Source organism: Ornithorhynchus anatinus, chromosome 8 (assembly GCF_004115215.2).
Source record: "Ornithorhynchus anatinus isolate Pmale09 chromosome 8, mOrnAna1.pri.v4, whole genome shotgun sequence".
NCBI lineage: Eukaryota > Metazoa > Chordata > Mammalia > Monotremata > Ornithorhynchidae > Ornithorhynchus > Ornithorhynchus anatinus.
The window spans coordinates 1,455,925-1,475,728 of NC_041735.1; the positions used below are offsets into that span (position 1 = coordinate 1,455,925).

The 19,804-nt window shown below is 61.0% G+C and overlaps 2 protein-coding genes across 5 annotated transcripts in view; one reads left to right on the top strand and one right to left on the bottom strand.

Annotated features, from left to right (window-relative positions):
- The first annotated feature begins 3,692 nt into the window (after nt 1–3,692).
- EIF3J (eukaryotic translation initiation factor 3 subunit J) lies at nt 3,693–12,132 on the top strand. The gene is made up of 8 exons (XM_029070313.2): nt 3,693–3,812; nt 3,918–4,021; nt 8,908–8,962; nt 9,063–9,154; nt 9,396–9,510; nt 10,414–10,578; nt 11,195–11,268; nt 11,408–12,132. Exons 1-8 carry the CDS (start codon nt 3,788–3,790, stop codon nt 11,537–11,539), a joined length of 762 nt encoding a protein of 253 aa, XP_028926146.1. The 5' UTR covers nt 3,693–3,787; the 3' UTR covers nt 11,540–12,132.
- SPG11 (SPG11 vesicle trafficking associated, spatacsin) overlaps nt 12,086–19,804 on the bottom strand; it is a 41,766-nt gene continuing 34,047 nt past the window's right edge. For 2 of the 4 annotated variants that reach the window (XM_029070310.2, XM_029070308.2), the window contains exons 27-40: nt 19,695–19,802; nt 19,209–19,407; nt 18,871–19,085; nt 17,716–18,424; nt 16,782–16,921; nt 16,474–16,672; nt 15,687–15,827; nt 15,320–15,453; nt 14,099–14,206; nt 13,524–13,692; nt 13,232–13,320; nt 12,962–13,117; nt 12,638–12,789; nt 12,086–12,516 (exon numbers count right to left, since the gene is read on the bottom strand). In XM_029070310.2, coding sequence (XP_028926143.1) covers nt 12,333–12,516; nt 12,638–12,789; nt 12,962–13,117; nt 13,232–13,320; nt 13,524–13,692; nt 14,099–14,206; nt 15,320–15,453; nt 15,687–15,827; nt 16,474–16,672; nt 16,782–16,921; nt 17,716–18,424; nt 18,871–19,085; nt 19,209–19,407; nt 19,695–19,802 — 2,703 coding nt within the window. In that variant the 3' untranslated portion in view covers nt 12,086–12,332. Of the gene's footprint in view, nt 12,582–12,622; nt 12,790–12,961; nt 13,118–13,231; nt 13,321–13,523; nt 13,693–14,098; nt 14,207–15,319; nt 15,454–15,686; nt 15,828–16,473; nt 16,673–16,781; nt 16,922–17,715; nt 18,425–18,870; nt 19,086–19,208; nt 19,408–19,694; nt 19,803–19,804 lie in introns of all 4 variants that reach the window. The other 2 variants (XM_029070309.2, XM_029070311.1) reach the window with 2 other exon arrangements.

The window sequence follows — 19,804 nt, forward strand, 5'->3', positions numbered from 1 at the left end:
GGGCCTGGGCTCTTTCCTCTGGGCCACATGGCTTCTCGTAGCCTTTATTGAGCACCTGCTGGGTGCAGTGCACCGGGAAGTACAAAACAAGCTGGTGACACTTGTCCTGCCCACAAGGGTCTTCTGCTGTGGTGAAGGCAGATTAAAAGTATTTTCAGAGTTATCAAAATAAAGAATCAAATTCACATTCGAAGACGTGGCATGTGCATAAGTGTTGATGACTAGCGTAGGTGATGGGGGACTGGAAGGGGACCGGGTCTGGGCATTTTCAGGGATGGCCCTAGCCTGCTACTGCTTTGGGGAAACCCCTCAGGCCAACTGCCTCCCACTGCCGCTTGGGTAAGGTACATGAAGGCCCAAAAGACTCCTCAAGCCTGTAATATAATTTACAGCTGTCGCGGGTGGAGTGAGTGGAAAAACCAGACTTGGGACTAATCAGGGAAGACCTTCTGGAGGTGGTGGCATGGCAACAGGTCTTGAAGACGAGGAAGGGGCTGGTTTGATGGGGAGGGTGGGAGAGGGTAACTGGGCCAGCAGCGTTGGCAGGTTCAGGGCATCCATGCAGGGGGATTGGGGCCCACAGGTCCAGGAAGTGGGGGCTTGGAGTCCAAGGCCAGGAGCTCAGTGGAGGCTGAAACAGCCCCCCATCTTCCTACTTTGGAGCCAGAGCCCCTTTCTGGCATGAGAAGAGATGACCGTGCTGAGACACCATCCCTGCCCAGAAAGAAATTACCATCTAGAGGAACCTTAGGCAAGTCACTTTATTCCTCTCTCCCTCAGTTACCTCCTCTTTTTAAACGGGGATTAAAGTATTTTGTTTTTTAATGGTATTTATTAAGCGCTTACTATTTTGTGAGCAGTGAGTGGGACATGAACTGTGTCAATCTTGATCGCATCTACCTCTGAGTTTAGTACGGTCCCGGCACATAATAAGTGCTTAGCAAATACCATTTAAAAAAAAAAAGAAAATGTGAATTCAGTTTCATTCAGTCCCTTAGACTACAACCCCCATGTGGGACAGGGATTGGGTCCAACCTGATGATCTCATATCCACCCTGAAGCAGGATGGCCTAATGAATAGAGCATGGGCCTGGGGATCGGAAGGACCTGGGTTCTAATCCCACCTCCTCCACTTGTATGCAGTGTGACTGGACAAGACACATAACTTCCCTGCACCTCAGTTCCCTCATCTGTAAAACTGGGGTTAAGACCCTGAGCCCCTGTTGGACATGGACCATGTCAGTCCTGAGTGTATCTACCTCAGAGTTTATATAGTGCCCGGCATATAGTAATCGCTTAACAGATGCCATGAAAAAATAGTCCTTGGCACTGAAAAAAAACCCTAATCACCAATTCTCTTTAGCCCCTGTCCTGCGGGGTTTCCCCGAGGTGGGGACCGAACCGGACAGAGGCCGGTCAGCGCTGGGGACACTGTCATATGTTGTAGTTTGTAGAAATGACGTTTGCCCTCAAGGAGTTTTACAAGCAGGCCGGAGAGACTGACGCTAAAATAAACATAACAGGCCTTCAAGTGCTTTATTATGTGCCCAGCACTGTCCTAAACGCTGAAGGAGTATGCCGATGGGACTCAAGTCTCTATCTCTTACGGGGCTTACGGAACAGGCGAGAAAATAGGGGGGTTTTTATTCCCCATTTAGCAGATAAGGAAGATGAGACAAGTGAAGGGATTTGCCCCAGGGCCTAAGGGGCCTGGCAGTCCCCTTTTAGACTGGTGGGCAGGGACCATCTCTGTTGCCGAATTGTAATAATAACGATGGTATTTAAGTGCTTACTCTGTGCCATGCACTGTTCTAAGCAATGGGGGTGGGGGGGGAGATACAAGGTGATCAGGTTGTCCCACGTGGGGGGCTCACAGTCTTAATTAGAACCCACAACCTCAGACTCCCCTGCCCGGGATCTTGCCACTCAGCCATGCTGCTTACTGGAATTGTAGTTTCCCAAGCGCTTAGTCCAGTGCTCTGCACACAGGAAGCGCTCAATAAATACGATTGAATGAATGAATGTCAGGCCTGGGCTGTTTTGGCCAGTGGCCTGGGCGGTTTCTGCGTGGCCCAGTGGAAAGAGCCCGGGCTTGGGAGTCAGAGGTCATGGGTTCCAAAACCGGTTCAGTCGCTCGTCAGCTATGTGACTTTGGGCAAGTGACTTCACTTCTCTGGGCCTCAGTTCCCTCATCTGTCAAATGGGGATGAAGACCGGGAGCCCCACGTGGGACAATCTGATCACCTTGTATCCCCCAGTGCTTAGAACAGTGCTTGGCACATAGTAAGCGTTTCACAAATACCACCATTTATTTTATTTCTCTGGGCCTCAGTGACCTCAACTGTCCCAAGGGGATGAAGACTGTGAGCCCCACGGGGGAACAACCTGATCACCTTGTATCCTCCCCAGCGCTTAGAACAGTGCTTGGCACACAGTAAGCGCTTTAACAAATACCAACATTATTACTATTATTCTCTGGGCCTCAGTTCCCTCCTCTGTAAAACGGGGATGAAGACAGTGAGCCTCATGTGGGACCACCTGATGACCCTGTATTCATTTAATAGTATTTATTGAGCACTTCCTATGTGCAGAGCACTGTACTAAGCGCTTGGAATGGACAAATGGGTAACAGATAGAGTCAGTCCCCGCCCTTTGACGGGCTTACCGTCTAATCGGGGGAGACAGGAAGAATGGCAAGCCCTGTCTCTCCCCCAGCGCTTAGAACAGTGCTCCGCACACAGTAAGCACTTAACAAATACCAACATCATTATTAACAAACAGCGTGGCTCAGCGGAAAGGGCCTGGGCTTGGGAGTCAGAGGTCATAGGTTCGAGTCCCGGCTCTGCCACTTGTCAGCTGTGTGACTGTGGGCAAGTCACTTCACTTCTCTGTGCCTCAGTTCCCTCTTCTGTAAAATGGGGATTAACTGTGAGCCTCAAGTGGGACAACCTGATGACCCTGTATCTCCCCCAGCGCTTAGAACAGTGCTCTGCACATAGGAAGCGCTTAACAAATACCAACATTATTATTACTTCACTTCTCTGTGCCTCAGTTACCTCATCTGTAAAATGGGGATTAACTGTGAGCCTCACGTGGGACCACCTGATTCCCCTGTGTCTCCCCCAGCGCTTAGAACAGTGCTCTGCACATAGTAAGCGCTTAACAAATACCAACATTATTATTATTACTTCACTTCTCTGTGCTTCAGTGACCTCATCTGTAAAATGGGGATTAACTGTGAGCCTCCCGTGGGACCACCTGATGACCCTGGATCTCCCCCAGCGCTGAGAACAGTGCTCTGCACAGAGTAGGCGCTTCACAAATACCAACTTTATTGATTAGCCTGTAAGCCCGTCAAACGGCAGGGACGGTCCCTATCTGTTGCCGACTTGTTCATTCCAAGCGCTTAGTCCGGTGCTCTGCACCTAGTAAGCGCTCAATAAATACTATTGAATGAATTAACACACGCCATTATTCCCAACAAATGGCATTATTACTGAGGCGGCGGGGGGAGGGGGTCGTCGGGAGGGGCAGGCCCGTGAGCGCGGCCTCCCTGAGGGGGAAGAGCCCGGAAGTCCCGCCCCGTCCCGGCCTGTCAGTCCGCCGCCGTCCCGGCGTGCCCCGCGCCGGCCACCGAGGAGGGCTGCGGTGAGTCACCGCGCGCGCATGCGCGGGGCCGCGCCTCGCCCCCTTCCTCACGGCCTCCGTCGGGGCCTCCCTGGTCACGGCCTCCCCGGTCAGCGCCTCCCTCGCGGTCTCCTTCTCCCTCCCGTCCCTCCCGGCAGAGATGGCGGCGGACTCGGACTCCTGGGGTGAGGCCCGGGGGCGGGAGGGGGACGACGGGCTGGGCCGGGCGGTGGGTGTCCGTGCCGGAGGGACCGTCCTCCTCCTCCTCACCCCCCGTCTCCCTCCCGCAGACGCGGACACCTTCTCGGTGGAGGAGCCGGTGCGGAAGGCCGCCGGCGGCGGCGGCGGCGGCGGCGACCGCTGGGAGGGCGAGGACGAGGACGACGACGTCAAGGTGGGCAGGGGCATCGCCCCCCTCATCCTCCCCTTCCCCTCCCTGTCGCACATGGGCCGGAGACACGCGGCCCCCCCCCCCCCCCCCTCCCCCGGCCATTCTGCCTCGGATTAATCAAAATAAGAATGTTGGTAGTAAACGCTTACTGTGTGCAGAGCACCGTCCTAAACGCTGGGGGAGAGACGGGGTCGTCGGGTGGTCCCGCCTGAGGCTCCCAGTTAATCCCCATTTTGCAGATGAGCGCTTACTATGTGCAGAGCACTGTTCTGATGATAATGTTGGTATTTGTTAAGCGCCTGCTGTGTGCAGAGCACTGTTCTAAGCGCTGGGGGAGAGACGGGGTCATCGGGTGGTCCCCCCTGAGGCTCCCAGTTAATCCCCATTTTGCAGATGAGGGGACTGAGGCCCAGAGAAGCGAAGGGACTGGCCCACGGTCACACAGCTGGCAAGGGGCAGAGGGGAGGAGAACCAGAGGAGATGGCGAATTTGGAAGCGGGGCTCAGTGGAAAGAGGCTGAGTTGGGGAGGCAGAGGTCACGGGTTCTAATCCCGCCTCTGCCCCTTGGCAGCTGGGTGGTGGTGGGCCAGTCCCTTCACTTCTCTGGGCCTCAGTTCCCTCCTCTGGAAAACGGGGATGAAGACTGAGAGCCTCGCGTGGGACAAGCCCGTCAATGGGCAGGGACTGGGTTGCCGATTTGTTCATTCCAAGCGCTTAGTACAGTGCTCTGCACATAGTAAGCGCCCAATAAATGCTATTGAATGAATGAATGATCGCCCTGTATCTCCCCCAGCGCTTAGGACGGTGCTGGCACATAGTAAGTGCTTGGCAAATACCAACATTATTATTATCATCCATTCAGTTCCTTCTGACTGAGCACTAACCGTGCGGAGCACTGGGTTTAACGCTTGACATGGACGGTTGGGCACGGAGGGGCGCTAAGTATTGCTCCGTGGCGGGCTTGCAGTTGAAATGATTGGGACACCACCCTCCTACCCCCCTGCCCCAAGCCGTGGGCAGCGGGTACCGTGGTTGCCCTGGTGGATTGGCCTGGGGCCCCGGATAATCCGCAGGCGGGCTGGAGGGCCCCGAGAACAGCAGGCCGGGGGCGGGGGGGGGGGGGGGCAGCAGGGAAATAATAATAATAATGTTGGTATTTGTTAAGTTCTTATTATGTGCAGAGCACTGTTCTAAGCGCTGGGGGAGATACAGGGTCATCCGGTTGTCCCACATGAGGCTCACAGTCTTAATCCCCATTTTACAGATGAGGTCACTGAGGCACAGAGAAGTTAAACCCACAGTCACCCACCTGACAAGGGGCAGAGCTGGGATTCGAACCCATGACCTCTGCCTCCCAAGCCCGGGCTCTTTCCACTGAGCCACGCTGCTTCTCTAAAAGACTCTTGCGAGTATTTGCGGGTGGACCCCGGGGCCCCAACCAACCTCGCGAGGGACCCTTGCCCCGGCCGCTCAGATCGCCCCCCCCCCCCCCCCCGCCGCTCCATCTCCGTGGCCGGGGAGGCCATAGCACATTCCTTCCCTCCTCCCCAACCGGCCTCTCCGGCAGTGGGGCGGGGGGGTCACTTTATGAGCCGCCCTTTCAGGTCCGGTGACCAAAAAGCATCCCAGCTGTTCATTCGGCTTGTGCTCACGGCTTTGAAGTGTCTCAGTGACTCACTTCCAGGAGCGTGTGCCCGTGTGCGTCTGCACAGGCGGCAGTTTGCGTTGGAAGCGGCGGTTCTGGCTTGGCCTGTCCCGGCTGCCGCTCCCTCCGGTCCCCTGCAGACCTGGAAGGGAGTTTCACCTGGGACAAGCTTTCCCTCCTCTGCCCTGTGGGGTGGGGAATGGGCTGCCTCTCGCCCAAGGGAGCTGCTTCCCCAAGCCTCTTGACCCCCCTCTCCACCCCGCCGGCCGTAGCCATTAGGAGAGCCCGTGTGGTGACCGGGACAGCAGCAAAAGGCAAATGATAATCACCATCGTGGTGTTTAAGTCCTTACTGTGCGCCAGGCGCTGTGCTGAGCGCCGGAGTGGATACGAGATAGTTGGATTGGACACAGGCCCTGTCCCACACGGGGCTCATGGTCGTAATCCCCGTTTTACAGATGAGGTTGCTAAGGCACAGAGAGGTGAAGTGACTCGTCCAGGCCACACCGCAGATCAGAACCCGAACCCAGGTCCTCCCGACTCCCAGGCCTGGGCTCTATCCACTGGGCGAAGTTTGGGAGACTCGACTCTGCCTATGTTTATAAAAGGAAAGGGCCCCGAGCCAGCGTCCCGGGGGGGAGGGCAGGCGGGGATGGGTAACAGGCAGTGTCAGATACCAGGCTGAGCCAGGGTAGGGACAGAACCTCAGGGGGAGGAGCAGGAAGTAGCCTTAAATTGGGCAGCACCATCATCATCAGCGGCATATACCCAGTGACTAATGGTCTGAGTGCAACAGGTATAAGAGACACAATCCCTGTCCTCCAGGAATTTACAGTCGGCCGGGTATAAGTTGATTCACAAGGAGAAGTGTAATAGAGTACCTGTGGTACACTAATTAATTGATGGATGGTATTCATAGATCTGAGTCCCACTGCGGAGGTGGCCCCGAGGGGCAGTTGGAGGACATGGAGGTGGAGAGATGAGGGAGAGGGTTTGGAAGATTGGGGAGCTTCAGGCAAGGGGGCAAGTGTGAGCGAGAAGTAGTTGATGGGGCAGGCGGGAATGAGGCGTAGGGAGTAGGCTGGAGAGGAGAGAAACAGAGGCAGCAAGATAGGGTGGATAAATACGAGTGTTGGCTTGGTGCAGGCGTGCTGGCCGTGCTGAAGGGGGAGGAGGAGTATGGGCTAGGTTGTAGAAAGGGTGTGTGCTACGTGTGTACCAGTAGTAAGTTCGCATACTAGGTGTATTTTTTACCGAGCGCTGGGAGAAACTACACGGGTGAGAATTAGAAATAGTCCCGGCCCCTAAGGGGCTCCCAATCGAAGAATCAGGCAGAGGAGAGGGTGAACCCAGGAGGAGAGGTGAAATATATGAGACCAGGACGATGGTAAATCCGCTGGGAGGTTCCTCTGGCCCCCGGGGCAGGCTCTCCGTGCCAGCCGCTCGGAAGCTCGCCCCCGGAGAAGAGCCCCGGGCCGGGCGACTCTCCGATCCTGGGGGGACCGGGCGGGGACCGAGCCGCGGGTGGGTGTGCCAGGGAGCGCGGGGCTCAGCTCGCTGGGGGCCGGGTGGTCCGGGGGGCCCTTCGCCAGCTCTGGCCGGGGGTGGGCTTGGTGGGGGCGTTGTGGGGTCCGGTCACAGGCCTGGAAGTCGGAGGATCCGGCTTCTAACCCCAGCTCTGCCACTCGCTGCCGTGTGACTTTGGGCAAGTTGCTTAACTTCTCTGGCCCCAGTTTCCTCGTCGAAAATGGGGATCCAGTACTTGGTCTTCCTCTTAAGACCGAGAACTCCCTGTGGGACGGGGGCTGTGTCCTATCTGCTTATGATCTATCGACCCCAGGGCTTAGTGCAGTGCTTGGCACGCGGTAATCACTTACCGCATGCCACCGTTATTATTACTGAGTTGAGAGGAGCAGGGCTGCGGCACAGAAAAGACCTCCGCTATTGTTTACAGCTACTTCCAGTGGGCGATATAGAAATACCCGCATTGCTTGAGGCTGGGCTGGACGCCACTACGTGTGTGGCCCAAGTGCCGTATGCTGGCTGTAGTGAGCGCTGGGCTGGATCCTGAGGGAAGCTGGGTGAGCCCCTTCTCCCCTCCTCTCCCACCCTTTCCTAGAATAATGGTGGGGGAGGTCTAGCCCAAGAACCCTCAGGCATCGCCCCAGCCAGCCGCTTATAAACAGCTCGTGGTCACTCCAATGAAACCAGTTATTTTAGAAGGGCAGGTTCACTCTGATTTGCTTGGCAGCCACGAGCAACTCTTTATCGGGCGTTTAATCAGCTTCCCGGAATGTCTGGCCGAGGGTCGGCCCGGCCGGGGCCCGAGGCGGGGCTCCCTGGGGGATTCTGCGGGGGACCACTGCGCCGCGGCATTTCGGGGATCTTCGGAGGGGGCCGGGGGCCAGGAAGGCTCAAGAACGGTTCGATGTTCCGTCCCCACCCAGAAAGATTTAACAGGTGGGAGGTCCATGGTGGGTCACGGGAGGAGTGTCTGGATGGAGAAGGGAGAATGGGAGGGGCTTTGGATGGTCTCTGCAGGGTCACTGGGGAAGAGCTGGGAATATTGCATGGTCTGTGCTGGGTCAGTGGGGGAAAGTCAGGGGTATCGGGTGGTCTCGTGGTCACCTAAACAGCAGTGGGGCAGGCAGGCAGGCAGGCAACCTTCGTGCCTCCAGCACAGAGGAAGAAGAGCTGGGCTGCTGAGGACCCAGTTGCCGGGAGCCACTGGTGAGTTGGGCTAGCGGGTCCTGCCCCTCCGCTGGACTTTCTGGTACGAGTGGGCAACCCACGTGACCTTCCACTGGCGTAGGCCCAGAAAAGAACACTGGCTTTTTTGGGTGTTTGGGGCAGAAGGCAGTTGGGGTCCTCTACCGAATTCGCCTCAGGAAGCTTCACCGAGCATTGCGCCCACAGCCCAAGGTGGGGGTCTGCCCCTTTCCTCCAGTCAGCAGCAACTACCGCGGGGCCACTGCCGAGCAGTGGCTTGGGCCAGCGGGAATCCAAGGATGGCCAAGGGAGACCAGAGGCGGTTTCAGGAAGCTTGGGCTTGGTGGGCCAGTGAGTGATCTTCCCACCTCTGTGGAAAGGCTCTTGTCTCCTGTTTGTGGGGGCAGGAATTGCTCGCCCCTCCCTGCGGTCAGCCAGATTCCCGGGGAGTAGAATGGATGGATGGGAGGGGAGGGGGCCGGGCCGGCTCGTGGCCCAGACCCGAGCCGCAGCCAACCCAGGTGCCTCCCCACTAGGATAACTGGGACGATGATGAGGAAGAGAAGAAGGAGACGACGGAGGTGAAGCCAGGTGAGCCCCCGGAAGCTGGGCCGATCCGTGGGGGAAGAGCAGCCGCCCGAGGCCACCCCCGTCCCCGCGTCTGATCACTAAAGTTCTTCCTGGTTTCCAGAAACAAAAGTCTCGGAAAAGAAAAAAATAGCGGAGAAAATCAAAGAGAAAGAGCGGCAGCAGAAGCGGAGACAAGAGGAGATCAAGAAGAGGGTGAGTCCGACAGTCGGCCGAGCCCGCCTCGGCCGGGAGGTGGGGCGGGAGCTCAGCCGGCTTCCTCCCTCGTTCCTCGGAAACTGAAGCCTGGCCCAAAAGAGCCCGGGTGAACACAAGCGAGAGAGGGTCGGGAAATAGCCAGGCAGAGTCTGTGTGACCCGTCCTTGCTGTCTGAGCTCCCCGGGGCCACGGGTGGGGCGGCGGGCATGAGCAGTTCTCGATTCGGTGCGCCTTCTAGTTAGAAGAGCCCGAGGAGCCCAAGGAGCTCACGCCAGAAGAGCAGTTAGCAGACAAGCTGCGGCTAAAGAAGCTCCAAGAGGAATCTGACCTGGAATTGGCCAAGGAAACGTTTGGTACGTGAGCTGGGGGGCACCGGGGGTTGGTAGGAGGAGGGCATCCCGGAGGCCTGGTGCGGGAGACCAAGTGGACAGGTGCCCTGCTGGGCCCCACCGGTCTGGGCGGGCGCTCTATGGCACTCAGCGCCTGTGGGCCGGCGGCCTAGTGGATAGAGCACAGGCGTGAGAGTCAGAAGGACCTGGCTTCTAATCCCTGCTCCGTCCCTTCCTGCTGTGTGGTTTTGGGCAAATGACTTCTCTGTGCCTGTTCCTTCACCTGTGAAATGGTGATTAAGACAGGGATCCCCATATGGGATAGGAACTGTGTCCAACCCGACTTGCTTGTATCCACCGCAGTGCTTAGTACAGTGCTTGGCACACGTTGTTGTTGTTGTTATTCACCCCTGCCCACAGCCGGAGGCACTGGGACAGAGGCGGCGTTAGCCCTGTGGGATGGGGTGGGGGGGGGGACTCAGCTGCATTTGGGGGAGAGAATCCAACCTGCTGTCTCTCCCCCACTTGAGTTGATAAGCTGCTGCTGGTTCAGGTGGGGCCTAAAGGCTCCCAGCCTGTTGTCAAAATGGGGTTGGGAGGGTTGGGGTGGGGGCACACGTGGCCCGGCCCTTCCAAGGGGCCTGGCTGAGGGAGGAGGAGGAAGCTGTTTTTGTCTCCAAGTGTCCCTCTGATGCCCAGGCAGGGGACCGAGTTGGGCCTCGGTGTCCACCAGCCTTGTGGAGGAGCCAGGCCCGGGCCCAGCCGGGCAGCTGGAATCCTGGCCCCCTTCCCTCGCCTCGTGGCCACCGCCCCCTCCCCCTGTGCTGCCCGGGCCCTGGGGCCCGTAGGGCCCGGCCGCCCGAGGTTCGGGGAGGCACGCTGCGGGGCACCTGCCGCTCTCACCACCCCCCACCTCCCCTCCGACAGGTGTGACCACCACCACGGTCAGCGGAATCGACGCCATGAACCCAATTTCCAGGGATGACTTCACGGAGTTTGGGAGGCTGCTAAAAGACAAAATCACACAATACGAAAAATCTTTCTACTACCCTGGTTTTTTGGAAGCTTTAGTGCGAGACATTTGTATTTCCCGTGAGTATTCCCGCCCCGGGAGGAGAGATTGGCGTATCGGGGTGCTTGATTGGGTTCTTCCCGGCGACCTGGGGCTCTGGACAGAGAGGTGGAAGTGACACCGCTGCGGTGTAGCTGTCGGGGCTACAGGAAAGAGGGCTTTGGAGTCAGAGGTCATGGGTTCAAACCCCGGCTCTGCCACTTGCCAGCTGTGTGACTTTGGGCAAGTCACTTAACTTCTCGGTGCCTCAGTTCCCTCATCTGTAAAATGGGGATTAAGACTGTGAGCCCCACGTGGGACAACCTGATTCCCCTGTGTCTACCCCAGCGCTTAGAACAGTGCTTGGCACATAGTAAGCGCTTAACAAATACCAACATTATTAGGAAAGCATCGGGCCTTGCTGTCTAGCTGATGAGAGCAGCCTGGGCCCCTCATGGTCTCTGAATTGAAGCTGGGCCCCCTCCTCCCTCGGTGAGAGCCCTCCACTCCCCAAGCCCGGGCCCTGAATCAGGCCCCTGCTGCTCCTCTGAGCCGTGGCGGCCCCCTACCCCTCCGAGGGAGGTCAGGGATGAGCGTCCGGGATCCCCGCTACGTTTTGCTTTTGGGGTTTCTCGACTTCTTTTCCTTCTTTCAAAGTGGAAATTGACGACTTGAAAAAAGTTACCAACTCCCTGACAGTGCTTTGCAGCGAGAAACAGAAACAAGAAAAGGTAAGGGGGTGGCGGGGAGGGGCAGAGCTTCTGTGGCCACAGGCCGAGGGGAGCAAGCACCTTCCGGCAAGGCCGGCTCCGAGGGGCCACCTGTGCCTGCTGCTAACCGTGCGCCCCCTCCACCTCCCCCGAACTGCAGCAGAGCAAAGCAAAGAAGAAGAAGAAAGGCGTGGTGCCCGGGGGCGGACTGAAGGCGACCATGAAGGACGACCTGGCGGATTACGGCGGCTACGACGGCGGCTACGTCCAAGACTTCGAAGACTTCATGTGACGTCGGCCCCGTGCCCCGGCGTCACCTCTCCGTGTCGGCCACAGCCCCTCAGCCACGTCGCACCGCCTCCTTCTCTTTCAGTTCCGCCAAAGGCTCCCTTCGGCGCCGGGTGGTTTCACCCCCTGACCCTCCGGCGGCGCGGCCACGCGGACTTGGCTCGCGCCACCCCGGGGTTCGAGTCGGGTGCCTTGGGTGTCACTGAATCACCGAACGCAGAAGCCTTGGGGAGGGGCCGGCGGCCCCCGGCCTCACCCGTGCTCCGTCCTAGTAGCACGGGGGCAGTGCCAGGAGGCCCGGCGCCAGAGGAAGGGACCCGGTGGTCATTCCGTCTGCCCACCCGCCCTCCCTCCTGCCCCCTTCTCCCGAAGGCATCGGAGGAAGCCGTCGCCCCCCAGTTTAACGAGGGTCAGGGCTGCCTGCCGCCTCCGGCCTGGGCCGACCGGCGTGGGGGTCGCCGTTCCTCCCCTCGACAAACATGCTTAGCAAACTGCACCAGTTATTACAGTTCGGTAAATTGTTATGTTAACAATTATGACATCTGCAGTGTTTTATAAAACAACTAATTTAATAAAACCACTCTGGTGAGGACTCGATCTTGTGTGGAAAGGCCTCTGCCCTGCCTCTGGAATCGGCTCGTGGATCTCCCGTTGCCGGGGGCCGCTCCCCTGCGGAGTTCCCCCTCCTCCTCTCGATCCAGGCCGAGGGGCTGCACGGCCGCAGAAGCCTCCGTCTCGGGTTCCGGCGCCGGGCTCTCGCCCCGTGTCTCCCGGATGAAGCGGCCTCAGGCTCCCACCTAACTCACCAGCAGGTCCTTGAGACAGCAACCGGTCTGGGGGTCCTTGAGGAGCGAGTTGACCAGGTCGTAGAACTGGTGGTCGTAGGCCAGCCTGTACCGCAGGTAGATGTCCTCGCAGTAGCCGAACAGTTTCTTCAGATTCCTGACGGCCTCGTCGGTGGGCGGCTGCTGCTGCCCGAATCTGGGGAGGGGGAGGGAAGGGAGGAGGGGCCGCCGCCGCGGGAGAGACCCGGGGCGTCCCCGCTCCCGCACGCGCCCGAAGCCCCGGGCGGAGGCGCGGCCGGCTCTCGCCGGACACTTACTTCTTGGAGATCTCCTCGAACAGGCTGGGTTTCAACGGCTGCTGCTGCTTGAACTCCTCCAGGTAGCCGAAGTCGCCGCCGAGAACCACGTGCTGGAACAGGACCTCGGCCCAGTCGGGGGTGAAGTCGTAGGCTTCGGCCACGATAGACGCCTGGACGGAGGTCGGGACGGGGATGTCTGAGGGACTCCTCTCCCCGCAACCGCGCGGATCCAGACCCGCGAGCACCCCGAGGCCGGCCCCCTCCCCGGGGGGGCAGCGTGACCGAGAGCTGACATTCCCCGCCTGCCCCCCCCCCGGAGCGGGGCGGGGGCCGCCTCCTCACCTGATAGAACCTGGGCAGGGCCAGGACGCAGTCCACCAGGCCCGGACGGCTCAGGTTGATGAGCCTCGTGTGCCGGCCCGTGTTCAGAAAATGAATCTGAAGCGTCAGCAGTCTGGTGAGCCGCCGGCAGCGCAGAGCCTGCCGCACACACGAGTCCTGCGGGGAGGGGACAAGCGGACGGGGGTGGGCGGGGACGGACGCTCGGAAGCATCCGGAAACACCCTGGGGGGCGAGGGGGAGAAATCGAGCCGCCCCAGCCCCGCCGGCTACCTTGGCGTAGCTCTCGGCTGCATCGAGCATCAGCGTCAGGGCTTTCAGCAGCAGCTGCTTCAGCTGGGGCCCGTCCCGGATGCACTCCTCTGGTGGGGTAACGGCCGCTCAGTCGATCGTATTTATTGAGCACTTCACGCGTGCGGAGCACCGTATTAAGCGCTCGGGAGAATACAATAGACGTGCCCTGCCCACCGTGAGTTGCCACAGTCTGGGGGAGGGGGGCGGTGGCGGGGGGACGCCCTCACCCCGGGCACCCTGTGGACGTCGCCTCCCCCGGGGCCCCGCTCACCCCAGGGCCGAGACTCGATGAGCTTGAGCTGGATGCGGGCGGCGGCTTCGTGGTTCTCGCCGATCTGGCGGCACATGCTGAAGCAGAGCGCGATCATGTTGTGCTTCTCGCTGTCCCCCGGCCGGCAGCGCTTGATGTAGTCCAGCAGGGCCGTCTTCAGGGTCCCGCTCTGCTCGCGTCGGGGAGGGAGGGGGACTGAGCTCTCCCGGCCCCACCCGGCCGAGCACAGGGCTCCGCTCCAGTTCACCGAGGGAAACCACCACCAACCACCACCCGGGGAGGGGGGCGGCCCCGGCCCACAAGCACAGCCCCCGTCCAGGCCCAAGAGCCCGGGGCCACCCGCGGGGCCCGGCTCTCAAGCCCACCTTCGCTGTCACCCCCTCGGGGCCGCTGGCCCCCGGCCACTCCAGCCGTCCGGCGGGGGAACCAGTTGAGCGGGTAGGGTCGTAGTGGGGGGGGGCAGAGGGCACGAATGAGAGTTTAGATTGCACCTGGCACAGAGCCCGGGGCCGGCGTGGCCCGGCCCGATCGGAGCCGTGGGGTCCGCCCTCCCCGGTAGCCCCCTCGCTACCTACCGAGTCCAACTTCTTCCTCATGAGCACCTCGAAGTAGTGCTTCCGGTGCAGCAGGTCGAAGATGTAGGTCATCTCCTGGTATCTGCCGATGCCAGTCAGGAGGCGCACCTGGACAGGGCAGAAGCCGCAGGCGTGCGGTCATGGTCGTGGGCCCCGGCCCTCACATGCCATTAGGCGGTCCCAACCCGGCCGTCCTCAGCCCCAAGGGCTCCTCTGAGTGACCTCGTGACCCGGGCTGGATGGATATGAAAATAACAGTAGTAATAATAGAGAAGCAGCGTGGCTCAGTGGAAAGAGCCTGGGCTTTGGAGTCGGAGGTCATGGGTTCGAATCCCGGCTCTGCCACTTGTCAGCTGGGTGACTGTGGGCAAGTCACTTAACTTCTCTGTGCCTCAGTTCCCTCATCTGTAAAATGGGGATTAAGACTGTGAGCCCCACGTGGGACAAGCTGATTCCCCTGTGTCTACCCCAGCGCTTAGAACAGTGCTCTGCACATAGTAAGCGCTTAACAAATACCAACATTATTATTAATATCAAGTGCTTACTAGGTGCCAGGCACTGTACGAAGCGCTGGGGTGGTTAGAAGCAAATCGAGGGGGACCCAGTCCCTGTCCTAGTCAGTCTCAGTCCCCATTTTATAGATGAGGTCACTGAGGCCCAGAGAAGTGGCTTGCCCAAGGTCACACAGCAGTTGAGGGGCAGAGTCAGCATTAGAACCCATGACCTTCCGACTCCCAGGCCTGCGCTCCATCAACTCCGTCGTGCTGATGGATCGAGGGGGGTGGTCTGTCCGGGGCCACACACCCAGGCCTGAGACGCACACTGGAGCCCGGCGGCAGAGGGGGCCGGACAAAGGGAGGCCTCTTAGTGGATACCCGGGTCTGGGAGTCAGAAGGTCATGGGTTCTAATCCTGACTGCCCCTCGTCTGTGTGACCTTGTGCAAGACACTTCTCTGGGCCTCATTTATCTCATCTGTTAAATGGGGATTAAGACTATGAACCCCATGAGGGACAGGGACTGTGTCCAACCCGGTTGATTTGTATCTACTCCAGAGCTTAGTACGGTGCTTGGTACATAGTAAGCGCTTAACAAGTACCACTATTATTATTACTATCATGATCCAGACGCTCGCTCAGCCTGGGGGGGCCCAGCCCCCTCTTTCCCGGGTCCCTGGGGGTCTACCACCCGCCGAGGGCTCCTGGCGCAGCGGGGCCGCTCACCACCAGGCCGAACTCCTCGTTGGGAGCCAGGTGGTTGTCCGTGAGCAGCCGGGCGGCCTGCAGCACACGCGTGATCCCCTCCATGTGGCAGGTCAGGGTGAAGCAGTGGTGGGCCAGGATCAGCAGCTCTGTGGCTGCAGGAGAGAGCGGGAGAGAAAGGGAGAGCGGCGGGAGGGGAAGGGAGAGGGAGACTCCTTGAGCTGCTGCCTCAGTCCTTCCTGGGTCCTAGCAGCCTCAGTTTCTCCCGCACGTAGGCTCCACTGCCCCCAGTCCAGGGTCCCAGCCACCAAGGCACGCATGCCAGAGGAGGCCCAGGGCGAGCCTGCTGGCGCCTCACAGCCCATAGGAAGGGCCCACAGTTGCTTACTGCAGGACAGTTCCCCGTGGGGAACGGAAGAGATCTTATCCAACAGCTTCGTCCCCACCGACGTGTGGTCCTGGCACAGAGCGGTCAGCTGGAGGAGCGCCAGGCTGTCTTCGGCCTGGTCGGACATCTGCTTCTGCCCTGCTAAGGCAGAAAGGGAAAGCCTACTGAGAGGGGAAAATTATTATTATTGTATTTTTTAAGCGCTTACAAGGTGCCATGCACTGTACTAAGCCCTAGGGTGGATACAAGCAAATTAGGTTGGACACAGTCCCTGGCCCATGTGGGGCTCACAGTCTCAATCCCCGTTTTACAGATGAGGGAACTGGGGCCCAGAGAAGTGAAGTGACTTGCCCAAGGTCACACGGCAGACCAGAATCCGGCTCGGCCGGGCCACGTGGGGTGAGGGGACGTGGGGGCGGTGAAGAGGAGGGCAGCCTTCCACCCTGGCCAGGCACCTAGTTCTAGACTCCCAGCTCACTGTGGGCAGGGAACGTGTCTGTTCTCTCGTTTGTACTCTCCAAAGCCTCACTGCAGTGCTCTGCCCACAGTGAGCGCTCAGTAAATACCACTGACCCAGCTTCTTAGTTTCTCTAGAGAAGCGGGTCACTCCCTGCTGAGGGGAATGCTCCCGCAGACCCCACCCGCCGACCCTGCGGCCCCAAGGGTGCCCCGGCCCCATTGCCAACCCCGGGCCCGGGACCAGGACGGGGCGATCTGAATCCAACCCAGCTCCCCGGGGCCGTCCCGCCCCTGCCCGGTGCCGCGGCCCCGAGACGCTCCCCAGCACCTCTTCCTCGGGAGCCGGCCAGCAGCTCGCGCGTCACCTCCTCGGCCACCAGCTCGGCCACGACGTCAGACGGCACGCCCTGCGCGGCGATGAACGCCCGGGCCTTCTGGCAGCGGGTAGGCCACCGAGATGACAAGATGGCTCGCAGCACCCAGGCGGGGTCCTGGGCGGCCACTTCCCGGTAGGAACGGCCCAGCTCCTGCGGCGGACGGTCAGAGCCCGTTAGGCCGCGGCAGGCGCCGCCGCCCGGGCGACGCGCCTTAGTCCCCGCTCAGACAACGCCCCGAGCCCGGCCCCCCGGCGCCCACCTTGGCCAGCTCGTACAGACACACCACCCGCCGGCAGTAGCTCTTCCCGTGAAGGCACTGGCTCGTCAGCATCTCCAGGTCGGCCAGGATCTCATCCCCCGCCGGCACCACGACAAATGACTCGCTGTCCTCGCTCGACACTGAGACAGAGGCGGCGTGGGCAGGGTCAGAGGCCGGGGCCCGGGGACGGACGGTGTCGCTCCACCCCAGAACCAACTGCCCCACTGACTGCGCCTCAGAATGTGCAGGGGCCCCTCGGCCCCAGCAGGGGGGAAGCGAGAGAGAGGGGAGCCGAGGGTCCCGCCCCCCGGGGCTGAGGTCAACGCGGAGGGACGTTGACGGATGACCCCGCCGCAGACCCTGGGCGGGAGAGTTCCACGCACCCGCCCGGAACTCCCAGGACCGCCTGGACGCAGCAGGGAAGGCGCAGTTGGCTGCATCTAGAGGGAACGGTGCCCGGGGCGCCTTCACTCCCCAGCACCCCACCTTCCCTCTGCTTTCTCCAGAGAAACCGTACCGGCCTCTTCTCCTCCTCCTTTTCCGGCCCACGATTTTCCAGCCCCCCGTCCGCCCCAGGGTAGGCCTTGTGAGACAGCTGGCGTAACCTTAGGGAGCGGCTGACCTTTCACAATCCAGGTGACCACAACAAGGTGGGAGGCGCTTCCCTGAATCTGCCCTGGGAGTCTGATGGGGGAGGGCACGATCCCAGGGGCACGTGGCCAGAGGGAGCGGGCCGCACGGGTTATTGCCGGCCCGCCGTCTCAGGAGGCAAAAACCCGCAGACCGGCGGCTCCGGGCCACGACGAGCCTCATTCTCCGCACTCGGGGCTGCCACGGCAGACGGCCCCGCATCCGGCCGCAGGCCCCCAACCTCGGGGGGAGGTGGGCGAAGAGCCCAGCCCCCGGGAGGCCCCAGGTTCCGAGGGCCACTCACCGCTCTGGCCCCTCTCCCTCAGGAGCGGCGAGGGGCCCCGGAGGAGGGCGTGAACTTGCGGGTGCAGGTCGGCCGCGTCTCCCGAGGCCAGGGCTTGGCAGTGCAGAGCCAGGAAGACGTCCCGGTGGTGGAGACGGAAGTAGCGGCAGGCCCGGCTCGCCTCGTGCACGCGGCCCCGGTCCAGGAGGTCCCCGACCAGGGCCCGGAGCGCTTCCTGCTGGCTCCCGTCCAGGGGGCCCGGAGGGGACCCCGGGGCCGGGAGCCCCTCGACGGCTAGGAGGTCAGGGGTGTTCAGGGCCTCCAGCTGGGAGAAGGACAGCTCGTCGGCCAGGCTGTCGAAAGACATCTCGCCGCTGGTGGAAATCTGGCGGGACAGTCCGGCCGCGCCCGCCTCGCCGGCCCCGCAGGAGACCCGCCGGGCGATGCGGCACAGCCAGATCTGCCTCTCCAGCTCCTGCAGCCCACCCACGGGCACAGGGTCCCCCCGCGCCAGCCAGCGGCCGGCCAGGGTCAACAGCAGGTGCCTTTCCGAGGCGCCTTCCGGCAGCTCGGCTGCCGCTCGGGCCTGGCCCGAGAAGAAGTCGGCCACCGCTCGGTCTGAGACGGAATCCCCGGTGAAACGGTCGTGGCATTTCTTCCAGAAGTCGAGCCGCGCCTGCTTCAGGGCCCACTGGCCGATGCGCTCAAGGGTCTGCATCTCCCGGACGACCTAGGTGACCGAACCGGGCCGTCTAAGTTGCACCGAACGACATGGGCCTGTCCCCTGGCCGCTCGGTCCCCATGATCCGTGGGACTCGGTGACCGGTAGGGGACCCTAGGACAATCCTCAGCCTCATCCAGCTACCATCTGCCCTCATCCCGAGGAAGACCCCCCACACACACCAGGTCCCCCCGAAACCATGACACCGTCAGGCTCTCTGGATGCACCTGCTCTCTGACAGACCTAAACTTAGGCCCTGCTGCCCAAGCACCCAGTCCCAGCCCGGCCCCACCTCCGACTCCCTGCCTTCCATCCGAGGGTTTTCGCCGCCAGGCCCATCCCCTAGTCAAGAGGGCCACGGCTGGCTCGGGCCTCCGGCGAGGGGCCGTGCGGCGTCAGAGGGCACCACCGTCCACGCTACGGGCCGGAAGGTCGGGCCGCGCGGGCCACGCTACCTCTTCGACGACCAGGCTGTCCACGGGCAGCTCGGCCAACTCCGCCACCTTCCTGGCCAGGGCGAACTGGCCGTCCCCCTGCAGCTTTTCCAGGATGGACCTGCACTCGCGCTCGAAGTTCTCGGGACTGTAGCTGGCCAGGACCGCGGGGCTGATGACTATAGACGTTTCCTTCAGAATCTGGCTGAGTTCACACAGCTTCTTCAAATCGGGGCCTGGCCCAAGGAGAGAAAAGGACCTCGCCACTGAGCGATGGGGCTGGGCAAGGGTCCATCCCAGGATCTCACCAGTGGGCAGGCAGGTGGGCGGGAAGGAGGGGGTCCATTCTGGGGTCTCACCATCGGGTGGGGGGTGCTCCACCTCAGCAAAGAGCTGAAGGAGCTTCCGTAGCTCGTACTGTGTCCTGCACTGCTGCAGCATCAGCTTCAGAAGGAAGGCGAACTGCGCCTCCAGCCACGGCGCGGGGACCACGGCGGGGATGGTGGCGGGGACCGTGGAGGGGACTGGGGCGGGGGTCACTGGAGCCACCGCTTTCAGCTGCGCAAAAGGAGAGGAGGCCACTTGTTCCAGGCAAGGTGGGGGTCTCTGCCTTCACCCCTGCTCTCCCCCAACCCGCCGGTGCCCCGGTTCAGGCAACGCGAACCTATAGACATCATATACTTTAACGTTGCCCAGCGGCCAACACGGGACCGCTGAATCCAAGGAGACAGATGATTCCCGATTGCCACCCTGACACCAGAAAGCCCACATTGGGGGCTTCGGCATGCGAAGGCAGCCCCGGCTTCTCCTGGGGCTCTGGAGGGGCCCTCCCGCACCGGACTCACCGCCGCCAGCCCAGTCTGGAAGGCCTCAAGCCTGGCTTTGGCATCGCTGTATCTCTTGGCCTCCATCCCGAGCTCGTACAGCTCCGCCAGGGGCAGTAGCGGGGAATCCT